This window comes from Oncorhynchus masou, chromosome 22, assembly GCF_036934945.1.
Source record: "Oncorhynchus masou masou isolate Uvic2021 chromosome 22, UVic_Omas_1.1, whole genome shotgun sequence".
Taxonomy (NCBI): domain Eukaryota; kingdom Metazoa; phylum Chordata; class Actinopteri; order Salmoniformes; family Salmonidae; genus Oncorhynchus; species Oncorhynchus masou.
The window spans coordinates 57,589,056-57,613,946 of NC_088233.1; the positions used below are offsets into that span (position 1 = coordinate 57,589,056).

Sequence of the window (24,891 nt, forward strand, 5' to 3'; positions counted from 1 at the left end):
TTTTAAACCGCGGCAGCATGTGGTAAGTCAATTTTTCTCTGATTCGTTTTTCCAGCCGTTGGGATTTTTTTTTACCGTTTTCACTCACATGACACTTTGACCAGTTGTCTCTGGCTGGCATAATTGCGCAAAAACTGCGGTAACACCGCGTGTTGGAGATTCTTCAAAAGTAGACTAACAAAAGTTCAGCCACTTTGAAACCAACATGACATGATGATGAGGCACCCAAGCTTTTCAACAACCACTTGCAGAGATTTTTTCTTCATTTTTTAAATTTGATTCTTGATCATTTCAAAAACAAACATGCCTCATGCTCGAAATAGGAACCCTAGCCCCATCCCTGAGGTAACATGGGATACGGGATTGAAGGAGATGAACGAAACTTGGAAGGGAGCAATTGCCTGTCTCGGGGTGGCAGTCTTTTTCGTCATGACCATTGGGATCATATACTGGCAAGTGGTGGATCAGCCTAACAAGAACTGGATCCTAAAGGGGAGTTATAGCGGGCTTATCTGGGAGAGACGGACTCACTCTCTGGTCATACAGACACTGACAGAAGACAAGACCTACGTGGAGATTGACGTGGGCAACGTGGGGAACCCCGATATTGAAGTGCCGTTTGTCAGGAACCTGTGCTGGCTCAATAAGACGGAGTTCTGCTACACATGGGATTCGGTGGCGGACGTTAAAATCTCTTTGGAGGTGAATGAGGCGACGGAGACGGAGTGTTATAGCATGACATGGTCGCCGGTGCACTGTCATGTGGAGCTGAAGGTACGGGAACAGTTTTTCTCTCTCTCTATCTCTCTCTCTCTCTCTGAGTGTGTGGCATACACACAGCCGGTTCAGCCTGTCAGCCAGATATCAGACTTATTCAGAGGCGTTTTATTCACATAAACCCATCAGGATATATTTTCCAAAATGGTCCTTTCCAAATCAATCAATTTACATACATAAGTGGCTTTTATGATGGTTGTCACACTTTTTATTCGTGTATGTATTTGTCAGAACCAGTATATTTTACAAGAGTCTTTTCAATATTATGAGAAAGACCAAGGTCTTTGTTTGAAATGGGGTCCCGTTTTATCCTGCATATCTTATTCCAACATGGAGTTAGTTATAAGCCATCAAACCCTCTGTCCACTTGTGACAACCAGCCCCATTGTGGGGTTGGTTGTCACACAGTATGGGGGTTGGTTGTCACAATGTTTGCTAGTAGCTTATTCCTTTTGTAGCAGGAAATTAAGCAATATAGCATATAGCATATGATTTAACAATATTCATAACAACATTCAGCATTTTATCCCTTGATAAAAACATGACATATTGAGTAAATTTGTGCGTGTGAATGTAAATTTAAGAGTGATGTCATATTTTTATTCTAAAAAATATGTGTGTGAGAGAGAGGCAAGGAAGTGAGCTCTCTATAGTACTAGCAAAACAGATCTTAGGATTTATTGTAATGTCCCTGAACAATATGCCCAGCAAACAAAATTGGTTTTGTGAAAGTTCCCAGAACATTCGTTAGGTTGTGGCAAATGTTCTCATAACACAAGAACTGTCAAAAAACATTTTCCTGATGTTGCAAGAATGTTCCCAGAATGTTGTTCTCAGATTTTGTTGCAGCAGTATGTTAATAATAATAACCCGGTCCAAAAACATTACTGGTACATTGTGCTATTACATTACCTGGAAACCTAATGAGAATGTTTGGGTTTGGGGAATGTTCTTTTGTGGTTGTTACATTTTAGTGAATGTTAGGACAACATTCCAAGGATATTTTAATTTAAATATTAATGTTATCGGTATGTTGTCATCCTAATGATTTCTGGTCAAACAACATATGGAAGAGGGGTCTTAGAAAACAGTTTGAGTACAATACAGTACAGTAGACTAGAGTTCAGTACAGTACAGTACATTTAAGCACACTAGCGTAGAGTACAGTATAATTTACTGTATTGTACTATACTGTACTGTACTCTTTTGTACTGTACTAAACTGTGCTGTACTGTTCTCTTCTGTGCTGTTCTGTAATGTCTATGATTGGTTCAGATTTGGTCCAGTCCGGGCTAAACCAAACTTGGTTTTGTTTGGAGGTGAAGCTCATTAGAATAATAGCCAGTATATAGAATAATAACCACGCATACAAAGGACGATTCTACATTTTTATCATGAAGATAATGACATTCAGTATTATGCATTTCTGTATTGTACAGATCAGGGACCAATGATGTCATTCTGTTACTGTCACGTTCTGACCTTAGTTCCTTTGTTTTGTCTTTGTTTTAGTATGGTCAGGGCGTGAGTTAGGGTGGGCAGTCTATGTTTGTTTTTCTATGTTGTTTTCTGTGTTCGGGCCGAGTATGGTTCTCAATCAGAGGCAGGTGTCGTTAGTTGTCTCTGATTGAGAATCATACTTAGGTAGCCTTTTTCCACCTGTGTATCGTGGGTGTTTATTTTCTGTCTTTGTGTATGTCGCCAGACAGGACTGTTTCGGTTTTCGTTCGTTCACTTTATTGTTTTTTGTATTTCAGTGTTCAGTTTGATTCATTAAATATTACATCATGAACACTTACCACGTTGCAAATTGGTCCTCCGATCCTTCTCGCTACTCCTCCTCAGAAGAGGAGGACGAGAGCCGTTACAGTTACCATCATTATGTTACCATAGAATTGCCCACAATCAACACCAATTTGTTTTTATAATGGAGTTGATTATGACAACCACCCACCCAATGGTAATTAAGATGCTAGTTACCACATGACTTGACCTAGGAATTAGGTTTGAAATATATCTCTCCCTTTCCTCTTTTCAACAAACATAATTGTTCATGGCTACAGCTGCACCATCTACAGCTGCACCATCGAGAGCATCCTGACTGGTTGCATCACTGCCTGGAATGGCAACTGCTCGGCCTCCGACCGCAAGGCACTACAGAGGGTAGTGCGTACAACCCAGTACATCACTGGGGCCAAGCTTCCTGCCATCTAGGACCTATATATTAGGCAGTGTCAGAGGAAGGCCATAAAATTGTCAAAGACTCCAGCCACCCTAGTCATAGACTGTTCTCTCTGCTTGGACACGGATGATTTTTAATGGAATATCTACATAGGCGTACAAAGGCCCATTATCAGCAACCATCACTCCTGTGTTCCAATGGCACGTTGTGTTAGCTAATCGATGTTTATCATTTTAAAATGCTAATTGATCATTAGAAAACCCCTTTGCAATTATGTTAGCACAGCTGAAAACTGTTGTGCTCGTTAAAGAAGCAATAAAACTGGCCTTCTTTAGACTAGTTGAGTATCTGGAGCATCAGCATTTGTGGGTTCGATTACAGGCTCAAAATGGCCCGAAACAAAGGACTTTCTTCTGAAACTTGTCAGTCTATTCTTGTTCTGAGAAATGAAGGCTATCCCATGTGAGAAATTGCCAAGAAACTGAAGATCTCATACAACACTGTATACTACTCCCTCCACAGAACAGCGCAAACTGTCTCTAACCAGAATAGAAAGATGAGTGGGACGCCCCGGTGCACAACTGAGCAAGAGGACAAGTACATTAGAGGGTCTAGTTTGAGAATCAGATGCCTCACAAGTCCTCAACTGGCAGCTTCATTAAATAGTACCAGCAAAACACCAGTCTCAACGTCAACAGTGAAGAGGTGACTCCGGGATGCTGGACTTCTAGGCAGAGTTGCACAGAAAAGCCATATCTCAGACTGGCCAATAAAAAGAAAAGATTAAGATAGGAAAAATAACACAGTGACTGAACCAAGGAAGATTGGAAAAAAGTGTTATGGACAGACAAATCTAAGTTTGAGGTGTTCAGATCACAAGAAGAAAGAACAACATTCGTGAGACGCAGAAAAAATGAAAAGATGCTGAAGGGGTGCTTGACACAATCTGTGAAGCATGGTGGAGGGAATGTGATGGTCTGGGGGTGCTTTGGTGGTGGTAAAGTGGGAGATTTGTACAGGGTAAAATGGATCTTGAAGAAGGAATGCTATCACTCCATTTTGCAACGCCATGCCATACCCTGTGGACGGCGCTTAATTAGAACCAATTTCCTCCTACAACAGGACAATTACCCAAAGCACAGCTCCAAACTATGCAAGAACTATTTAGGGAAGAAGCAGTCAGCTCTATAATGGAGTGGCCAGGCCAGTCACCGGATCTAAACCCTATTGAGCTGTTGTGGGAGCAACTTGACCGTATGGTATGTAAGAAGTGCCCATCAAGCCAATCCAACTTGTGGGAGGTGCTTCAGGAAGCATGGGGTGAAATCTCTTCAGATTCTCTCAACAAATTGACCACTAGAATGCCAAAGATCTGCAAGGCTGTAATTGCTGCAAATGGAGGAATCTTTGACGAAAGCAAAGGGCACAATTATTATTTCAATTAAAATTCATTATTTATAACCTTGTCAACGTCTTGACTAAATTTCCTATTCATTTTGCAACTCATTTGATGTATGTTTTCATGGATAACAAGGACATTTCTAAGTGACCCCAAACTTTTGAATGGTAGTGTATGAAAAACACTTATATCATGCTGACATAAATTAACCAGGTGGATGAGTTCTTTCAAAGAGTTCACATATTCGAACCTTAAAAAATAACACACAGTGCCATTTTGATGGGGAGTAATTAGCACTGTGACAACCAACTCCTGAGACAAATAACCCCAGTCTCCTCTATACTTTAATATTGTGCCTATTTTTCATAAATAACAGTGAAGCTTTTTGGATTGTGTGCACTAGGCCTACTGTTTGTAGCCTATTTGTAGAAGTTTTGGGGGACTGACAAATTAGTTAATTGATTGTTAAAATATACCCCGGAAACAGTTTCATTTGTGACTTGTTTCAGCAAACTAGGCGTATGTCGCATGTCACGGTTCACTACTTCACAGGAGAGCCATTTGAACGTAAACTATTTTTTTGCTGTTGCCAGAAATGCCTTCTGGAACATGTGAACTTTTATGTGCCTTAATAACAAACTTGTATGTGATTTGTAAATACGAATAAATTGTTAAAATACGAGCCTAGTTGGTTAAGCCACAGAAAAAGTAGTAACCTTCCCACTAGCCATGATTGGCTGAGATAATGAGCGGGCTGGACATGCCGAGAGAGGAGTTCAGATTGGTCTGCCATATGTTCTGTCTTCTGTCTGTTTGTTTGAGCTGGTCAGTCTGTGTTGGTAATTCTGTCGAACGCAGATTTTTTATGTATAGTGTGGTGGAGCTGCATATGGGTTGATCTCCACTTTATGGAGGATCGAGTTTTGAAATCAGTGGAATTAGAGTATGATAGCTAAAGAAATTGAGAAAATACCTGTCTCCGGATGACATCTTCAAACTAAGGGCAACTGTGGCATGGCATCTGTGACAGTCCATAATGCATGATAAGGTATACAGGTAAGAGAGTCTCGCTAGCTACATTTTCAGATATTACACATTTCTAATTTTGACAGAAAGTGGTTTAATTTCAAGCTAAATTGTACTGTTAGATATCTAGCTGACGTTAGATGGCTGGCTCCCTAGTGTATGATATTATTTTTCGTATCCCAGAGCCATTTGCTTGGCTAGTTAGAGCCTAATGATAGCTAGCTGCCTGGCTGGCTCGCTAGCTAACATTACGTATATGATGTTATTATTTGTTTCTCAGAGCCATTTGCTTTACTTGTTAGCCTAATGTTAGCTAACTAACATTGAATCTAGTTGGTTATCTCCCATCCGATTCATGCAGGGTAGTAACGACATTATTTGGCTCTATGTTCATTGTGGTTTAACTAGCTAACGTTAGCTGGCTGGCTCGCTAGCTAACGCTACGTGATGTGTATGATCTTGCACGTTGTTTACCTAGCTAGGTTCATTGTTTACCTAGCTAGCTAGCTACATGTCTTAACAAAAGACTCCACTATGCAAGTAACCATTTCAGGTAAGTTTGTAAATTCAATCTGAGTATGCCAGAGCGCAGAATAACTGATGAATTTATGAATGCGTCACACCCGTTGAATATGGCCAGTGTCAGTAAACGTCGGCAAAAAAGCGTAATGCAATTGTTGCCAGCAGAGCTGGTTAGGCTGTTTTCATGTTATCCAGAGGTAAACAAATCATCGGCCAGAGTGTCAAGTCTGCGTTCCGAACACTCCGACAGCGAAACGAGATGGGTGGGGCTAAAGCTTAAGAGGGTGTGAATGACGCTGAATGGTTGTAGACAAAGAAGAGCTCTTCACTAGGTACCAAAACTTTCAAAGGCCATTCTCTCAAAGCAGAGTTACTTTCCCATTGTTCCTAAAAAATGGATTGTATGATATACCATTTCTCTTTTTTTATCCAATGTAAAAAACACAATTTCAAATGTTGCTACATAAGACCAATTTGAGCCAGTTGGTCACATTTATCCTAGACATTTATATTATTTGGTTGAACTTGAATACATTTTCATCAGATGTCCAGTGCACGCACGATGCACAGACATGGCTGTGGAAGGGAAGCAGGATCTTGAATGTTCAGTCTGCTTCGTCATGGCACTGGGTTCTAAAGACCACAGAATGACTTTCCTTCTATCCCTCTTGCTGCCTAATGATTAAACGCTTAACAATTCGGATGTTTTGAAAGTTTAATCCTTGTATTGGTACATTCCCTGGCATAAGTCTGTTGTCCCGTGTCATTTGGGGATTCCAGTGGCTTCATATCCTGAAAGATGGTCATTTCATAAGTACCAAATCCTATCACGTGTGTGTGAGAAATTACAAGATTATGTTATAATGCTGTTATTGCATCAAATGGTTGTTTTATGCAACAGAATAAGGGGTTGTTAGAACACTCATCTAGAGCACTCAATCGATTCACTTTATATGTGTGCGTTGTCTTGATCTGCTCCCTTATTAATAAACTAAATATGTATTCACTTAAGTATAACTCTGACTTGTGTGATAATTTTGTCTCTCCTCATTTGATAGTAAAGAAAGTAACTGTCACACGTGTCTCAGGTGACCGCCTGGCACTTGTATAAATTCCTGGCACGGAGAGGAAAATACTTTGGAGGAAAAGCAGAATGAACATCATAGAGGCTAGGGTGAAAGACTACAAATGTGGCGTGATGGGATTTACGTGGACATATTTTCTTCTTTAGGCTACAGTAAAGCAGTGAAGTGGAGATTGATTCAAGTGCCACATTTGAATTCATGTGGGATCATATTACTGGCCAGCAGACCATGTTCTCTGCACATTTGAAGAAAATGTTATGTAATACTGTAGGCCTGTCATTTTTCATTTGATTCAATGTCACATGCCATTATTATTCCACATAATTCACCAGCTTTACTATAAGTGGAATATTGATCAGGTATATATATATTTTTTAAATTTAACCTAATTTTGATGCTCAAAAATTACAAAACACAGTCGCTTACAGCACTACAGTATTTATCACAATTGGATTAGAGTATATAATGAGTATGTGGAGTGCAATATTTTGCCAGTTACACTGTAAAGAGGATGCCATGAATTTGACAGTAACTTACAGGAAGAAAAGTGGCAAGTAAGTTACTGTATTTTATATTGCAGTAAATCTACTGTAATCTAAATACATTATCATAGCAGGTACTGTGTAATTACACACAGTACGATACCATACAATTGCATGTATTATACTGTCAAAAAGTAAATGCTACTGTAATCATAATGAATGAATGAATGGATAAATGAATGAATGAAATTCATTGAGGGGAGGGGTTTGTATTTCACAATATTTTACTGTAATTACATAGGATTGGTGCAAGCAGGTTGGCTGCTAGGTAATGCGTTTATGAATATTTGGTGTTTTATATTCCTTGCACTACTAGAGGCCTTAACAAAGGCATCCAACCTGGCAGAGACTACAGGGCAAAACAGACCAAAAAGAAATGGCAAAATGTTCAACCATTTAAGGCTTAAAGGCCCAATGAAGCCATTTTTATATACATTTTAAGTCATTTCTGGGTAACAATTAAGTAGATTACTGTAATAGTTTTCCATTCAAAAGGTTAAAAACTAATTTTTCGCTCTTTGTTATTGCTTTATTAACTATTTTACAAGCCGAAACCCCACCCATTCAAAACATGCCGATTATATACACTGAGTGTACTTAACATTAGGAACACCTGCTCTTTCCGTGACATAGACTGACCAGGTGATTGCAGGTGAAAGCTATGATCTCTTATTGATGTCAGCTGTTAAATCCACTTCAATCAGTGTAGATGAAGGGGAGGAAACAGGTTATAGAAGAACTTTTAAGCCTTGAGACATCGATTGTGTATGTGTGGTATTCAGAGGGCGCCAGTTAGAGTGTGTCAAGAACTACAATGCTGCTGTGGTTTTCACGCTCAGCAGTTTCCCGTATCAAGAATGGTCTATCATCCAAAGGACATAACACTGATCACATTTGTTCACACTTTTACAGTGTTAGTTTCATCAGCTGTAAAATGTTTCACAGTATTTTACTGTTGATGATACACCAAATTACTCTATAAATGACAGTTTTACGTCACAGCGTACAGTTAAGTCAAGTGGATATAGCGATCACTATAATTAAGATTTCATTGGATACAATTGTTGTACAATTGTTCTGACCGGCTACACCTAAGTGTATCTCGACCAATTGGCCCTCCAAATACACCTCCGCTGTCTTCAATCAGGATCTCAGCGATCACTGCTTCATTGCCTGTATCCGCTACGGGCCCGCAGTCAAACGACTACCCTCATCACTGTCAAACGCTCCCTAAAACACTTCTGCGAGCAGGCCTTTCTAATCGACCTGGCCCGGGTATCCTGGAAGGATATTGACCTCATCCCGTCAGTTGAGGATGCCTTGTCATTCTTTAAAAGTAACTTCATCACCATCTTAGATAAGCATGCTCCGTTCAAAAAATGCAGAACTAAGAACAGATATAGCCCTTGGTTTACTCCAGACCTGACTGCCCTCGACCAGCACAAAAACATCCTGTGGCGGACTGCAATAGCATCGAATAGTCCCCGCGATAATGTAACTGTTCAGGGAAGTCAGGAACCAATACACGCAGTCAATCAGGAATGCAAAGGCCAGCTTTTTCAAACAGAAATTTGCATCCTGCAGCTCTAACTCCAAAAAGTTTTGGGACACTGTAAAGTCCATGGAGAACAAGAGCACCTCCTCCCAGCTGTCCACTGCACTGAGGCTAGGTACACAGTCACCACTGATAAATCCATGATAATCGAAAACTTCAACAAGCATTTCTCAACTGCTACTCCAACCTCGGCAAACAGCTCCGCCCCAGCTTCACCTTTACCCAAATCCAGATAGCAGATGTTCTGAAAGAGCTGCAAAACCTGGATCCGTACAAATCAGCTGGTCTTGACAATCTGGACCCTCTATTTCTGAAACTTTCCGCCGCTATTGTCGCAACCCCTATTACCAGCCTGTTCAACCTCTCTTTAATATCGTCTGAGATCCCCAAGGATTGGAAAGCTGCCGCAGTCATCCCCCTCTTCAAAGGGGGAGACACCCTGGACCCAAACTGTTACAGACCTATATCCATCCTGCCCTGCCTATCTAAGGTCTTCGAAAGCCTAGTCAACAAACAGATCACTGACCATCTCGAATCCCACCGTACCTTCTCCGCTGTGCAATCGGGTTTCCGAGCTGGTCAGAGCTGGTCAGCCACGCTCAAGGTACTAAACGATATCATAACCGCCATCGATAAAAGACAGTACTGTGCAGCCGTCTTCATCGACCTGGCCTAGGCTTTCGACTCTGTCAATCACCATATTCTTATCGGCAGACTCAGTAGCCTTGGTTTTTCTAATGACTGCCTTGCCTGGTTCACCAACTACTTTGCAGACAGAGTTCAGTGTGTCAAATCGGAGGGCATGTTGTCCGGTCCTCTGGCAGTCTCTATGGGGGTGCCACAGGGTTCAATTCTCGGGCCGACTCTTTTCTCTGTATATATCAATGATCTTGCTCTTGCTGCGGGCGATTCCCTGATCCACCTCTACGCAGACAACACCATTCTGTATACTTCTGGCCCTTCCTTGGACACTGTGCTATCTAACCTCCAAACGAGCTTCAATGCCATACAACACTCCTTCCGTGGCCTCCAACTGCTCTTAAACGCTAGTAAAACCAAATGCATGCTTTTCAACCGTTCGCTTCCTGCACCCGCACGCCTGACTAACATCACCACCCTGGATGCCTTTTGCACACAATCACCACCCTCATGCCTTTTGCACACAATGTATATAGACTCTTTTTTATTTCTTTTTTTCTACTGTGTTATTGACTTGTTTATTGTTTACTCCATGTGTAACTCTGTGTTGTCTGTTCACACTGCTATGCTTTATCTTGGCCAGGTCGCAGTTGTAAATGATAACTTGTTCTCAACTAGCCTACCTGGTTAAATAAAGGTGAAATAAAAAAATAAAAAAAGTGTTTTCCAGATATGGCAGATTTGTCTGGATAATTTGTTGAGAATTTCTGCAGCATCTACGTATTACACCTCTCTTGGCTGTATGAAATCAAAAAGAGCTACTGGTGATTATTATTAATATATTTATTTAAATCACAGCTCTTGGTAGAAAAGTCTGTTGCCCTCAGTCACAACCAGCTCATTATTTTTGTAGACTTTTTAAGTTAGATCTTCAACGCTCGTCCGCTCTTACATTGCTCCTCCTTTTTCTTCTTCCTTATCCACCTCTTCCCCCTTCTCCTTCTCCTCCCCCTCCTTTATTTTTTATGAATATATCTATTAGTATGTGAGACTGATTCTAGATGACACTAAAGACCTCAGATCAACCCCTTTAGATTTTCCAACTCTGTCTCAATCTCTGTTTTCTTCCACGGTGTATTCTTTATCATTCAACTACCTTTCATCTATCTCATCATTTACTCCCTCCTTCTTTACCCTGTTCCAATTCACATTTCTCTCCCCGTTATGTTTCTTTAGAGGAATATTCTCTCTTCCTTCCACTGCCACAAGCCCAGTCTCTTTTTTCTTTGTCCATCTCTCACTCCCTCTTGCTGTCATTGTATTAATCTCCTCTGTCTTTTCCAACCATCTACTTCTCTCTCTCCTCCTCCTATTTCACTCACTTTTTAACTGTATCTTCTCTGTGTGTGTGTGTGTGTCTCCCCCTTCCCCAGGACTGCTTCTCCATGGCTAACATGTCGTGGTACGGTGGCGCCAGCGTCCAGAACCAGAGCTGGCCAATCAACGAGCAGAATGTCACCATGCAGCCGTTCACTGTTAGCAACCTCAGGGACAACCCGTCTGGCTTTGGCTCAGTCCTCGAACGCTACTTCCTGGGCTCGTCAGGTAAGGGGTCTTCGCCTTGACAACGAGCGCAATATCTGGTCCGTAGGCTTAATAACGGGTGCAGAATGAGAATGTTGAGCCAGATTGATTTAGCTAAAAGTTGCCCCTATTCACTGATACAGGGTTAGATACGTTTTCCATCCCCTAATGGTTATGGTTAGGACAGGGGAAGAGATCTGTGGTTATTGGTGACTTGATGAGTCACAGGGACAGGGGAAAGCCCTGTCGTTGTTCTTTTGTTGACTTACTGTATCACTTACAGGCCTACGGGACACATGCTCTGTAAATAGAGTGTAACACAATACAGGTTGTCCCTGGGTTTATTCATTGAGAGATTATACTACAAAAGGCAGGAAAACCACCACATTTACATGAACTCCTAGGGATGCAGCACTAATTGCCTTTTATTTCTATTATTAGAAGCAACAGATTACTTTATTGGAAAGGTTATTTGGGGGGGGGGGGTTTATTGAGATAGGAGTGTGGGGAATGCCATGCTAGTGGTCCCAGCCGGATGTAAATGTGTGTGTGTGTGATGAGGGGTATTGCAATGACCCCCGGGGACTATGGACCACCACGCCTGCTATGTGTGGCATGTGTGACAGGGCTTCTGAGCTCCAAACCCAGTCTCTGCTTAAAGTGAGCCATATGTAAATGCCAAACACACACACACTCACACAAACACACACACACACACACACACACACACACACACACACACACACACACACACACACACACACACACACACACACACACACACACACACACACACACACACACACAATGAGAAAAGGGTACAGAATACAAAGACATCTTAATGCAATGTGTGTGAGTCGAGGTTTGTTTGTGTACGTGTGTGTCTGAGTTTGTGTGCATGTGTGTGTACGTGCGCACGCGTGTGTCTGTGTGTGTGTGTGTGTGTGTGTGTGTGTGTGTGCACATGTGTGAGTGAGAGAGTGTACCATGACTGTGTGTGTTTGTTGGAGCTAAAACATGCTAATCTTTGTCCCAGACAGCTTTGCCAGTCCAGATCAGAGCATGGGGCAATACATCAACTAAAAGCCATAATTATCATCATGTGATACAAACAAAAGCCCTTTGTGATTCATCACACCATTGTTTCCCCACACACACACACACACACACACACACACACACACACACACACACACACACACACACACACACACACACACACACACACACACACACACACACACACACACACACACACACACAGTCTTATATAACACAGTAGCAGGGGCTTAACTGTCACATGACTTAAATCTCTTCTCCACCTTCTGAGAGGGCAGCAGTAATGTCCAGGTCCTAACCCACTATCTGTCACTGTGCTTTGAAGACAAATTACAAAAGTGCTCTGGGCTGAAGCTACTGCCGCTATCTCTGGGCATAGTAAAGCTGATCCCCAACCATGCCAGACATGCTAATGTGATACTAATGCTAACATTTTGCAGGTAATATTTCCTCATTCAAAAATGTAGTGCTGGTTTCCCAGACACAGATTAAGCCTAGTCCTGGATTAAAAAGCTCCACTGAAAGCGCTTTTCAAATCAAATTGTATTGGTCACATACACATATTTAGCAGATGTGATTGATTGTGGGTGTAGTGAAATGCTTGTGTTCCTAGCTCCAACAGTGCAGTAATATATAACAATTCACAACAATACACACAAATCTAGAAGCAAATAATGGAATTAAGAAATATTAGGTTGAGCAATGTCAGAGTGGCATTGACTAAAATACAGTAGAATAGAATACAGTCTCACCTGCTCCCTCTCTCCCTCCCTGGCGCTCGAGGGCACCAGGCTGCCCTGCATTACTCACTCCTGACACCATCATTACACACACCTGCTTCCCTCGTCACGCGCATCAGCGACCATTTGGACTCACCTGGACTCAATCACCTGTATTATTTCCTTCCCTATATTTGTCTGTCCCCCTGCTCTGCTCCCCGCTTCCGCATTGATTGTTGTATGTCTCGGTTTTACCCGGTTCTGATGCTGTTCTGTCCTGTTCCATGTCTGTGTAAATTAAATGTTCACTCTCCGTACCTGCTTCTCATCTCCAGCATTTGTTCTTACAGAATACAGTATATTCATATGAAATTAGTAAAGCAGTATGTAAACATTATTAAAGTGACTAGTGTTCCATTATTCAAGTCACCAGTGATTCCATGACTATGTACTGTATATAGGGCAGCCTCCTCTAAGGTGCAGGGTTGAGTAACCCGATGGTAGCTGGCTAGTGATGGCTGTTTAACAGTCTGATGGCCTTGAGATAGAAGCTGTTTTTCAGTCTCTTGTTCCAGCTTTGATGCACTTGTACTGACCTCGCCTTCTGGATGATAGCGGAGTGAACAGGCCGTGGCTCAGGTGGTTGATGTCCTTGATGATCTTTTTGGCCTGCTTCTGACATCGGGTGCTGTAGGTGTCCAAGAGGGCAGGCAGTGTGCCCCCGCACAACCCTCTGGAGAGCCCTGTGGTTGCAGGCAGTGAAGTTGCTGTACCAGGCGAGGATACAGCCCGACAGGATGCTCTCAATTGTGAATCTGTATAAGTTTGTGAGGATCTTAGGGGCCAAGACAAATTTCTTCAGCCTCCTGAGGTTGAAAAGGCGCTATTGTGCCTTCTTCACCACACTGTCTGTGTGAGTGGATCATTTCAGATTGTCAGTGATGTGTATGCCGAGGAACTTGAAGCTTTCCACCTTCTCCACTGCGGTCCTGTCAATGTGGATGGGGCGTGCTCCTTCGGCTTTATCCTGAAGTCCACGATCAGGTCCTTCGTTTTGTTGACGTTGAGGGAGAGGTTATTTTCCCTGGCACCACTTAGCCAGGGACCTCACCTCCTCCCTGTAGGCTGTCTCGTCATTGTTGGTAATCAAGCCCACCTCTGTTGTGTCGTCTGCAAACTTGATGATTGAGTTGGAGGTGTGTGTGGTCACGCAGTCATGGGTGAACAGGGAGTACAGGAGGGGGCTGTGTATGCACCCTTGTGGGGCCCCTGTGTTGAGGAAGACCCAGTTGAAAACCCAGTTGCACAGGGCAGAGTTCAGACCCGGGGACCCGAGCTTGATGATGAGCTTGGAGGGTACTATGGTGTTGAAGGCTGAGCTATAGTCAATGAACAGCATCCTTACATAGGTATTCCTCTTGTCCAGATGGGATTTGGCGGTGTACAGTGCAATGGCGATTGCAAATTGGGGCGGTAAGCAAATTGAAGTGGGTCTAGGATGTCAGTTAAGGTAGAAGTGATATGATCCTTAACTAGCATCTCAAAGTTCTTCATGATGACAGATGTGAGTGCTACGGGGTAATAGTCATTTAGTTCAGTTACCTTTGCTTACTTGGGTACAGGAACAATGGTGGACATCTTGAAGCAAGTGGGGACAGCAGACCATGATAGGGAGTGATTGAATATGACCTTAAACACTCCAGCCAGCTGGTTTGAGGACGCGGCCAAGGATGTCTTCTGGGCTGGCAGCTTTGTGAGGGTTAACATGCTTAAATATCTTCCTCACGTAGGCCAAGGAGAAGGAGAGCCTTGGGAAGGAGAGCCAGTCATTGGGTGCAGTCCGCGTTGATGGTACTGTGTTATCCTCAAATCGGGCGAAGAAGGTGTTTAGCTTGTCTGAGAGCAAGACGTTGGTGTCCGCAATGTGGTTAGTTTTCTCTTGTAATCCGTGATTGTCTATAGACCCTAATACATGTCTCGTGTCTGAGCTGTTGAATTGCGATTCCACTTTGTCTCTGTACTGAGGTTTTGCCTGTTTGATTGCCTTATGGAGGGAATAACTACACTGTTTGTATTCAACCATATTCCCAGTCACCTTGCCATGGTTAAATGCAGTGCTTTGCGCTTTCAGTTTAGTGCAAATGCTGCCATTTATCTACGGTTTCTGGTTTTGGTCAGTTTTAATAGTCACAGTGGGAACGATATCCCCTATACACTTCCTGATGAACTCAGTCACTATGTCATTGTATACATCAATGATATTATCCAAGGCTACACGAAACATATCCCAGTCCACGTGATCAAAACAATCTTGAAGCATGGATTCCAATTGGTCAGACCAGCATTGAATAGACCTTTGCATGGGTACTTCATGTTTTAGTTTCTGCCTACAGGAAGGGTGGAGAAAAATGGAGACATTATCTGATTTGCTGAAGGGAGGGCGGAGGACCTTGTAGGCCTCCCAGAAGAGAGAATAGAGTCAGTGTGTTTAAAGAACTTCGGTAGCATTTTCCTCTAATTTGCTGTGTTAAAATCCCAAGCAACAATAAATGCGGCTTCAGGATTTGTGGTTTCCAGTTTGCATAAAGTCCAGTGTAGGTCCTTGAGGGCTGTCGTGGTATCGGCTTGAGGGGGAATATACACGGCTGTGACTATAACCGAATTCTCTTGGGAGGTAATACGGTCGGCATTTGATTGTGAGGTATTCTAGGTCGGGTGAACAAAAGGACTTGAGTTTCTGTATGTTATCACAATTACAACATGATTGGTTAGTCATGAAACATACACTACCGCCCTTCTTCTTCCGGAGAGATCTTTATTCTTGTCTGTGCGATGTACTGAGAACCCAGCTGGCTGTATGGACAGGGACACTATATCTGGAGAGAGCCATGATTCCGTGAAACAGAGTATGTTACAGTCCCTGATATCTCTCTGGAAGGAAATCCTTGCCTTGAGCTCATCTACTTTATTATCCAGAGACTGAACATTAGCGAGTATTACACTTGGAAGCGGTGGATGGTGTGCCCGCCTCCTGAGTCAGACTAGAAGTCCACTCCGAATACCTCTTCTTCGCCGGCTGCGTTTTGGAGCAGCCTCTGGGATAAGTTCAATTGCCCTGGGGGGCCGAACAAAGGATCCAATTCAAGAAAGTCATAATCCTGGTCGAAGTGCTGGTGAGTTACCGCCGCTCTGATATCCAAAAGTTATATCCAGCTGTATGTAATAACACAAAAAACGTTCTGGGCTAATAGTGTAAGAAATAACACACAAAAAAACAAAATATTGCAAAGTTGCTTAGGAGCTAGAAGCAGAGCTGTCATGTCTGTCGGCGCCATCTTTCTTTTTAGTCCAGGACTAGGAAAACGTACCATAATGTATAGAGCCCACGTGGTTCTCTATTCTATTTGTTTTACATTAAATGCATTGTATCCATTTCTTTGGCTCCTTTGTCTCTGCCCTCCATTGAAAATTTGTGATTTTGTAGAGTGAATCCACGGTAACAATGAGCTCAGGTTTCATTGTTCTACTGTATCTACTGAACGTGATAATAGCAGCAGCTGATCAAGCTGAAACACAGACTGTCTTGGGAAAATCAGTGATCTGTCACTGTAATATTGGTGAAAGCAAAAGGGTGGAAACCATGTTTTTACCTATCCACTCACTTACAGATCAGTGGTCTATCATCTCTATGGGAATAGAAGTACCCAGCTGGCAAAACTGGTAACAATGACATCATGGTCAGATTACATACTGGTTGTATGAAGATGACATCATGGTCAGATTACATACTGGTTGTATAGAGATGTTTTGCTACAAATAACAACCAGAATATGACGTCATTCCCATAATGTCTTGATCTTGTCATTAAAAATACCATCGGTTACATTGTTAAGACCAGAGGGTTGTAATATGGTGTAAGACGTTTACAACCAGACAATGACCTCATTAAGATGTCACACCAAAACCTGATCAGGTAAGTTGATCAAATGGTTTTGAGGAAACCGATTGCCTTGAGCCATTTGAGTTGGCAAATGAATCATTTGATTATACTGTACTGTCAATGTTTGAGTAAGCAATGTACTAAGCAAAATGAAAGCAAAATATAAGCAAAGTGTTCCTGTTAGCTGTACTTGAATAAACAATGTAAATGTAACATAACACTATTGATTGAAACTAACTTAAATTATGTTGTTGGCTTTACTTGAATAATTGAGTGAAGTGCTTAAATTATGTTGTTGACTTTACTTAAATATACTATGTTATTGACATGTAACCCTTGTCAGTGAAGTTGACGTAAACACAATTGAGTTAAGGTCACTTGAACGTGAAAACCTGCTACTTAAATGGTTTAAGGAAACCAATTGCCTTAAACATATTAAATTAATGTATATGAAACAAAATATCTGTAAACAACTTGTAAAACAAAGTTACTTTTGTCCTCCGGATAGGGGATACAAAAAGCACAGCTGATTGGGGTACTTAGGGACTGGAGTTGGGAAACAATGACATAGGCTTACTAATATAACCTGGTACATCAACAGTATATCATTGGTAATAATTGACAAAATATCCACCAGAGAAACATTTGTATATTTTGCCTAAAATCACTTGTGATAAGTGCTGGGCTTGGTTTAATTTGCCTTGGTTTAATTGAAAATGTACAAAATGGCAAACTCTTTGCTACCTTTCAAATACTATTATTATACTTTCAGGGTGTAACAAGTAGTTGATCTTTGAACCAGATCTGATTCCAGCTTTATATGCAGTGCCCTAAAGATCCGAGTCCTCCGTCTTGCCTGTAGCCTAGATCATGACACCTCAGAATGTCAACCAAAGCGTCAGCGATCCTGCATCGAAGGTGTTCGGCATGTCCTGGTACGTTATTTGCAGAAACTGCATACACCTACATTTGGAAATGACAGACGGCAAAGAACAGTTTTTAGCAATATTATCACAAGTTTGGCACAGCAAAACAATTGTTATATTTGTGTAAAAAAACAGCTGTGGAATTTTACCTTCGACTACCTTCCTTTACAGGTGGGCTGTAGGTGACGTCACAGGGCAAATGTGATCTGCATCAAGTCTATACTTGAGATGATAAGAATAGTCCATCATGTACTGGATTCTGTTTGTCAATGTCTTCTTGAAGTTCTGAGTGTCATGGGGAGAATCTCAATTACATTTCCTCTCTCTTTCTTTCCAACTCAAAACCCATTGGGTGAGAAGGTCAGAACGGAGGGAACTCTTACCTTCTCGTCCATTGCGTTTTGAGAAGGAGAGAGGATCTGATGACGTCATGTTAGCTATTACGACGTAACGTTAGCCCTGGCATGCCAGTTAGCAGCCTGATTACTAGCTTGACAGATTATGCTTTGAAATTTTACAAATTAACCCACATGATTCAAATGAACAATTAATAACTTTATACCATTGAGAAAGTATCCACTGTTGCCGGCAATAGTTGATAACAGCTTGCTATGGAGATAATACCGATTTAAGGAATCGTGGCGATTTTGCCGGCATGTTGGAAGTCATTTTTCGGAACTTGACAAATGTGCCTTTGGAACGTCAACGTGCATGACGCCAGACGTAATCAAGGTCACACTTGAAAGAGCTTGCATCTAACTAATTTGTTCTATCAAATACACTCAATCTTATTGAGTGCATTCTATAATAACTAATAATTGAGAAATAACTTCTGAGTGAAAGTGAGTAAATTTTACTTTTAGTAACCTTTGAGTAAATTGTACTTAATTATTTTAGCAAGATATACTGTTAGGTTTTACAGTGCATGTGCCATGGGGTTTGCCAGCTGGGAAGTCAGAATGCATGTTAAAGGTATTCAAACAGGCCCTGAGACTCAGGCATTGGCTTTGAGAGACTCTGTCTGTCTGTGTGTGTGTGTGTGTGTGTGTGTGTGTGTGTGTGTGTGTGTGTGTGTGTGTGTGTGTGTGTGTGTGTGTGTGTGTGTGTGTGTGTGTGTGTGTGTGTGTGTGTGTGTGTGTGTGTGGCTGGCTGGCTGGCTGGCTGGCTGGCTGGCTGGCTGGCTGGCTGGCTCTGTCTGTCTGTCTGTCTGTCTGTGTGTGTGTGTCTATACTCATAGAGATTATTTTAAATTACTAGAGGGGCTATGTCATAAATACTCAAAGTTCCAGAATGGAAATCCAAAACCAGTCTAATTGGAATGATTGGCAATAGAGGCATAGGTGATGCATTTCCTGCTTTTACTTATGCAAGACAATAAAAGTAAGGCATGTGATGTATCAGAAATGGTGTAATGGAATTAGAGTCAACTTTATTAATGCAGTTTATACAGGTTTTATACACATTTTCTGTATAAAAAGCCTTTAAAATATATGTAAACAGACCTTAAATGTCTCAGGAAAGCTGTGAGTGCTATTATATGATACAACCTCAGTACTTGTTGCATTTGCTACTTGTCTACGTCCTATCATCAACTGATTTGAGCCAGTGTATGCATGTGGATTGACTGCATAGAGGGCTTGCAGTTGACGTATGATGCCTCCTGGCGGCCATGTTGAAAGACCACCGCATTAATTATTCCGGCAACAACAGTTAAGTGGCTACCCCAAACTGCATGATAACAGTGCCTTAAACTAGTTGATCCATTACCATGATCATTTTCCGTGCAGTATTTGGCTGCTCTAACAAGGCAGGAAAGAAAATATGAAAAACACATGTTTACAGATTCCCCGCAATCATGAAACACCATTGGTGACATCAAGAAGATAAGTCTCAAGAACTGTCAGAAATGCAAGAAAAAAAAACATTTTGCCCGTCAAGACCTGAAACCAGACAGCTGTCAGTACAAGGTCTGCTACGATAATTTCATCACTGGTATGTCAAGTCTGATCGATTGAGTGTAGTTTAGCTGTTATGCTAAGCAGGTGTTAACAACAGTAAGTTAGCTAAAATTAGCTAGCTCGATAGGTGGTAGTCTAGCCATTAGTATGGATGGATCGCATGCGTCTATCATCACATTTGCAGACTAATGTAAGCCTACTATTCCTAATGTTATGAGTAGATTGGATAGTCATAATTTAGGCAAAGACCTAAAGGCTTTATCAGAGACTTTTCTTTCCTTTGCACAGGAAACATGGCCTTTGATAAAAATGTCGTACACTTTTACTACACTTTATATGACTGAAGACATTAGCAGAATAATTTTTTATTTGATGGTAGCCTAGGCCTACTCTGCTGACACTGACAACAGATCAATAAAAATGACTATGTCTTGAATGTAACCATGTAATCTAGGCCTATGAAAAAGGGTCATGGCTAGAATGGATCGAGCTTTTGTCAAATTAATGTCAAAAGTACATTTTTGGCACTTTAGCTAACCCTAACTCTTTTCCTTATCTTAACCTAATTAAACTAACCTGCTACGTTAATTATCCTAGTCTGCAGCGTAAATTACGTAAATTTGACAAAAGATGGATCCCTTCTAGCCATGACCATTAAAAGGGGAGACACAAATTGTACAATATTAGGTCCATATAGCCTGAAGGAGGACATTATTGTCCAAAACAACTCCAGTGGCACTAAACCAATTATCATTTGTCGAGAACTTTATTAATAAGAGGAGGGAAATTGTATAGACATTACAGCATAGGAAAAATGCCTCAATGGGATAGGACCATTTATCCCATTGTTCCAGCCCAACAATAGATGTAATCTATATATGACACTAAAACACTTGCTGTAATTAACCACAACCAAACAAGAGCCCTGATGGTTTAGGTGACCTAAAGAAGTGATATTCTAACATCAGGTGTGATTTTCATTTGTTTATGTTCTGACCTTAATCAAGACACCAATGTCAACTGGATTCCCCCTGTGAAGATGAGGAATTCTGCAGCAGCATCAGTTTCTACTTTTACTACATTGTCCTTTTCCAGATATGAAAGGGGACATCCCTCAATTATACGAGATGGTTGTTATATGCTGTGCTTTGGTTAATCTGAATGATTCTGTTGTGCAATATGAGTAGAGCACCTTCACCTTGTCTTCATGACAAAATAAACCATATAAATATATAAAATGTAATTTGGAACTTTAACGACGTTCCTCTGTTGAAGGAGGAGCGGACCAAAATGCAGCGTGGTGGTTACTCATGTTTATTGATGAAAAATGACTAGACATGAAATAACTGAAACGTACAAAAAACAACAGACGGAAACGTGAAAAACTATACAGCCTATCTGGTGAATATAAACAGAGACAGGAACAATCACCCACCAAACACTTGAAGAATATGGCTGCCTAAATATGGTTCCCAATCAGAGGCAACGATAATCACCTGACTCTGATTGAGAACCGCCTCAGGCAGCCATAGACTACGCTATACACCCCACAAAACCCCAAGACGAAACACACCACAATAAACCAATGTCACACCCTGGCCTGACCCAATAAATGAAGATAAACATAATATATTTTGACCAGGGCATAACAGGAACAACATGTAAAAGACTTGTTAATGATATTGTAAGCTCACTGTACTTTAATAATAGGCTATATTGTTGTATGGGTGAAAGTAAAAGTATTTTGTTTGTCATCTCTTTATATTTAATATAGCCTAGAATTTACACATTTAGCATAGATATTATAATTGTTGTGGTAGTCTTAGGCAAACTATTATCACAGTGGCACCTCCAAGTGCCACTCAGACCTTCTGTGAGAAAAGTATCTGGAATTGAACTTGGTAGTAGTAGTGTGAATGTTTTAAACCTCTACAGGATCGGTGGGTCCCCCTCGGGACGGTTTAGCTAACGTAGGCTAATGCGAGTAGCATGAGGTTGTAAATAACAAGAAACTTTCCCAGGACATAAACATATCTGATATGGGCAGAAAGCTTAAATTATTTTTAATCTAACTGCACTCTCCAATTTACCGTAGCTATTACAGTGAAATAATACCATACTATTGTTTAAGAAGAGTGCAGTTATGAACTTGAAAATGTATTAATAAACCAATTTGGCACATTTGGGCAGTCTTAATACAACATTTTGAACAGAAATGCAATGGTTCATTGGATCAGTCTAAAAAGTTGCACATACATTGCTGCCATCTAGTGGCCAAAATCTAAATTGTACCTGGGTTGGAATAATACAGTATTGCCTTTCTCTTGCATTTCAAAGATGATGGTACAAAAACATTAAAAATAAACATGTTTTTTCCTTTGTATTATCTTTTACCAGATCTAATATATTACATTCTCCTACATCAATTTCAAATTTCCACAAACTTCAAACTGTTTCCTTTCAAATGGTATCAAGATTATGCCTATCCTTACTGCAGGGCCTGAGCTACAGGCAGTTGGATTTGGGTATGTAATTTTTAGGTGAAAATTGTAAAAAAATAAAATAAAATAAAATAAAAAAGGGGGGCGGCTAATCCTTAGAGATTTTAAAGCTAAGGATCCCATCACTTCCTGCTTCCAGACATTTCACCAGCTAGATTACAAGGGTTGGATTTGCACTAAACAATTTCTTGTCAGCACAAGGCAACATCAGGTTCTAGTATAATGATTAGTACACTATATATACAAAAGAATGTTGACACCCCTTCAAATTAGTAGAAGGGGTGTCAGTTGTGTCAGTTGTATAAAATCGAGCACACTGCCATGCATCTCCATACACAAACATTGGCAGGAGAATGGCCTTACTGAAGGACTCATTGACTTTCAACGTGGCACTGTTATAGGATGCCACCTTTCCAACAAGTCAGTTCGTCAAATTTCTGCCCTACTAAAGCTTCCCCGGTCAACTGTAAGTACTGTTATTGTGACGTGGAAACATCTAGGAGCAACAATGGCTCAGCCGCGAAGTGGTAGGCCACACAAGCTCACAGAATGGGACCGCCTAGTGCTGAACCGCTTAGTGCGTAAAAATCATCTGTCGTTGGTTGCAACACTCACTACTGAGTTCCAAACTGCATCTGGAAGCAACGTCAGCACAAGAACTGTTCATCATGAGCTTCAATGGTTTTCCATGGCCAAGCAGGCACACACAAGCCTAAGATCACCATGATTAATGCCAAGCTTCGGTTGGAGTGGTGTAAAGCTCGCCACTCTGGAGTGATGAATCACCCTTCACCATCTGGCAGTCTGACAGAGAACTCTGGGTTTGGCAGATGTCAGGAGAACGCTACCTGCAGACACAGACACATTGTGAGCAGTTCAGTCATCGACACTCAATACATCTAGCCATATTTTATAGCATACAGTACATATTCTTACCTCTGTTGATTGATATCCATTGAATTGTGTCCATTTTCTGATTTTAGGAAGATTTGCACAAATACGAAAAAATAGATGGTATCGTCATAAAGCAAAATCACTTCAGATCATACAAGGGATAAACCTTACCTTAAATTGAGGAGAACTTTAACATTTTTCAGTAAAGTACCTCCACCTGCGGTCCTTTCAAATTCAAATCCAAATGTTTCAGTTGGGCAGTTAGGTTCCTACAAGAACCACCACCAACTAATGAGGTTCTTCTGTGGCATTATTTTATATAATTTTATAGTATGAAGAATACAATTGAATATTACTGAATAAAATAGAAAGGACATTTCCTCCAAACGATTTGAGGGAGTGTGCACATGTGGCTGTTCTGTGTTGAGCGCCGGTTAACAAAGAAATAGGTACTCCTATATGCTTAATTGTGAGTTATTTATGTAACTTAGTTGTGATAAAAATGTTGACATATATGTTTTGATTTTGAATACATTGTAAGGCTGCATGATGCAACTCTAATGATGATTTGAAAAAATTCACATGAAAGGCATGAGCTCTGCTTTGTTTTTTTGCGCAGGCTGTACACACTTCATCAGTCTCTCATTTAAAATTTGACAAGCACTTGATAAGGCCTCAAATTTCCTGGCTGCATCCTCTTTGTGTGGCTATAATCCCCCTAAAATAATCCATGCCTTTTGCGGCCAGTGGCCGTTGTTCCCTTTGGCTGAATGTAATAATTATAATGCCCTTCTCGCCGCTGGGTGCCGAAGCACCTCTCTCTTACATGGCTCTCAGTCACATGATCAGTTCTTTCTCACGATTCTGACTAGTCTCCAACTCCCTGCCGCTGAAAAACATCCCTACAGCATGATGCTGCCACCACCATGCTTCACCATATGGATGGTGCCAGGTTTCCTCCAGAAGTGATGCTTGGCATTCAGGTCAAAGAGTTTAATCTTGGTTTCATCAGACCAGAGAACCTTGCTTCTCATGGTCTGAGAGTCTTTAGGTGCCTTTTCCAAACTTCTTCCATTTAAGAATGATGAAGGCCACTGTGTTCTTGGGAACCTTCAATGCTTTGGTACCCTTCCTCAGATCTCTGCTTCGACGCAATCCTATCTCGGAGCTCTAAGTATAATTCCTTCGACCACATGGCTTGGTTTTTGCACTGATATGCACTCCCAACAGTGGGACCTTATATAGACAGGCGTGTGCCTTTCCAAATCATGTCCAGTCAATTCGATTTTTAAAATGTATATATATATACACACATTTTTGTAATAATGACAATTGCAACAATACTGAATGAACAATGAACACTTTTATTTTAACTTAATAAAATACATATGGGCTTCTGATGGGTATTGGGTGTTCTTAAGGTGATTCCACAGGTTGGAGGTATCTTCTGATTTAGCCGTTTCTGACCCCATGCTTACATCTTTATCACAAATAAGACACCTTGCTTTCCCTGGTGCCAATTCCATGTCATTGTCCCACACTGGTGCTCTGCTTTTCTCTGCCATCTGTAAAACACACACACA

At 41.2% G+C, this 24,891-nt stretch overlaps 1 protein-coding gene across 1 annotated transcript in view; it reads left to right on the forward strand.

Annotated features, from left to right (window-relative positions):
• Nucleotides 1–303: 303 nt before the first annotated feature.
• The window catches only part of si:ch211-236l14.4 (SITS-binding protein), a 78,747-nt gene continuing 54,159 nt past the window's right edge, over nucleotides 304–24,891 (forward strand). The window contains exons 1-2 of the mRNA XM_064928994.1: nucleotides 304–774; nucleotides 11,161–11,332. Of these exons, the coding sequence (XP_064785066.1) occupies nucleotides 304–774; nucleotides 11,161–11,332 (643 nt within the window). The remainder of the gene's footprint in view (nucleotides 775–11,160; nucleotides 11,333–24,891) is intronic.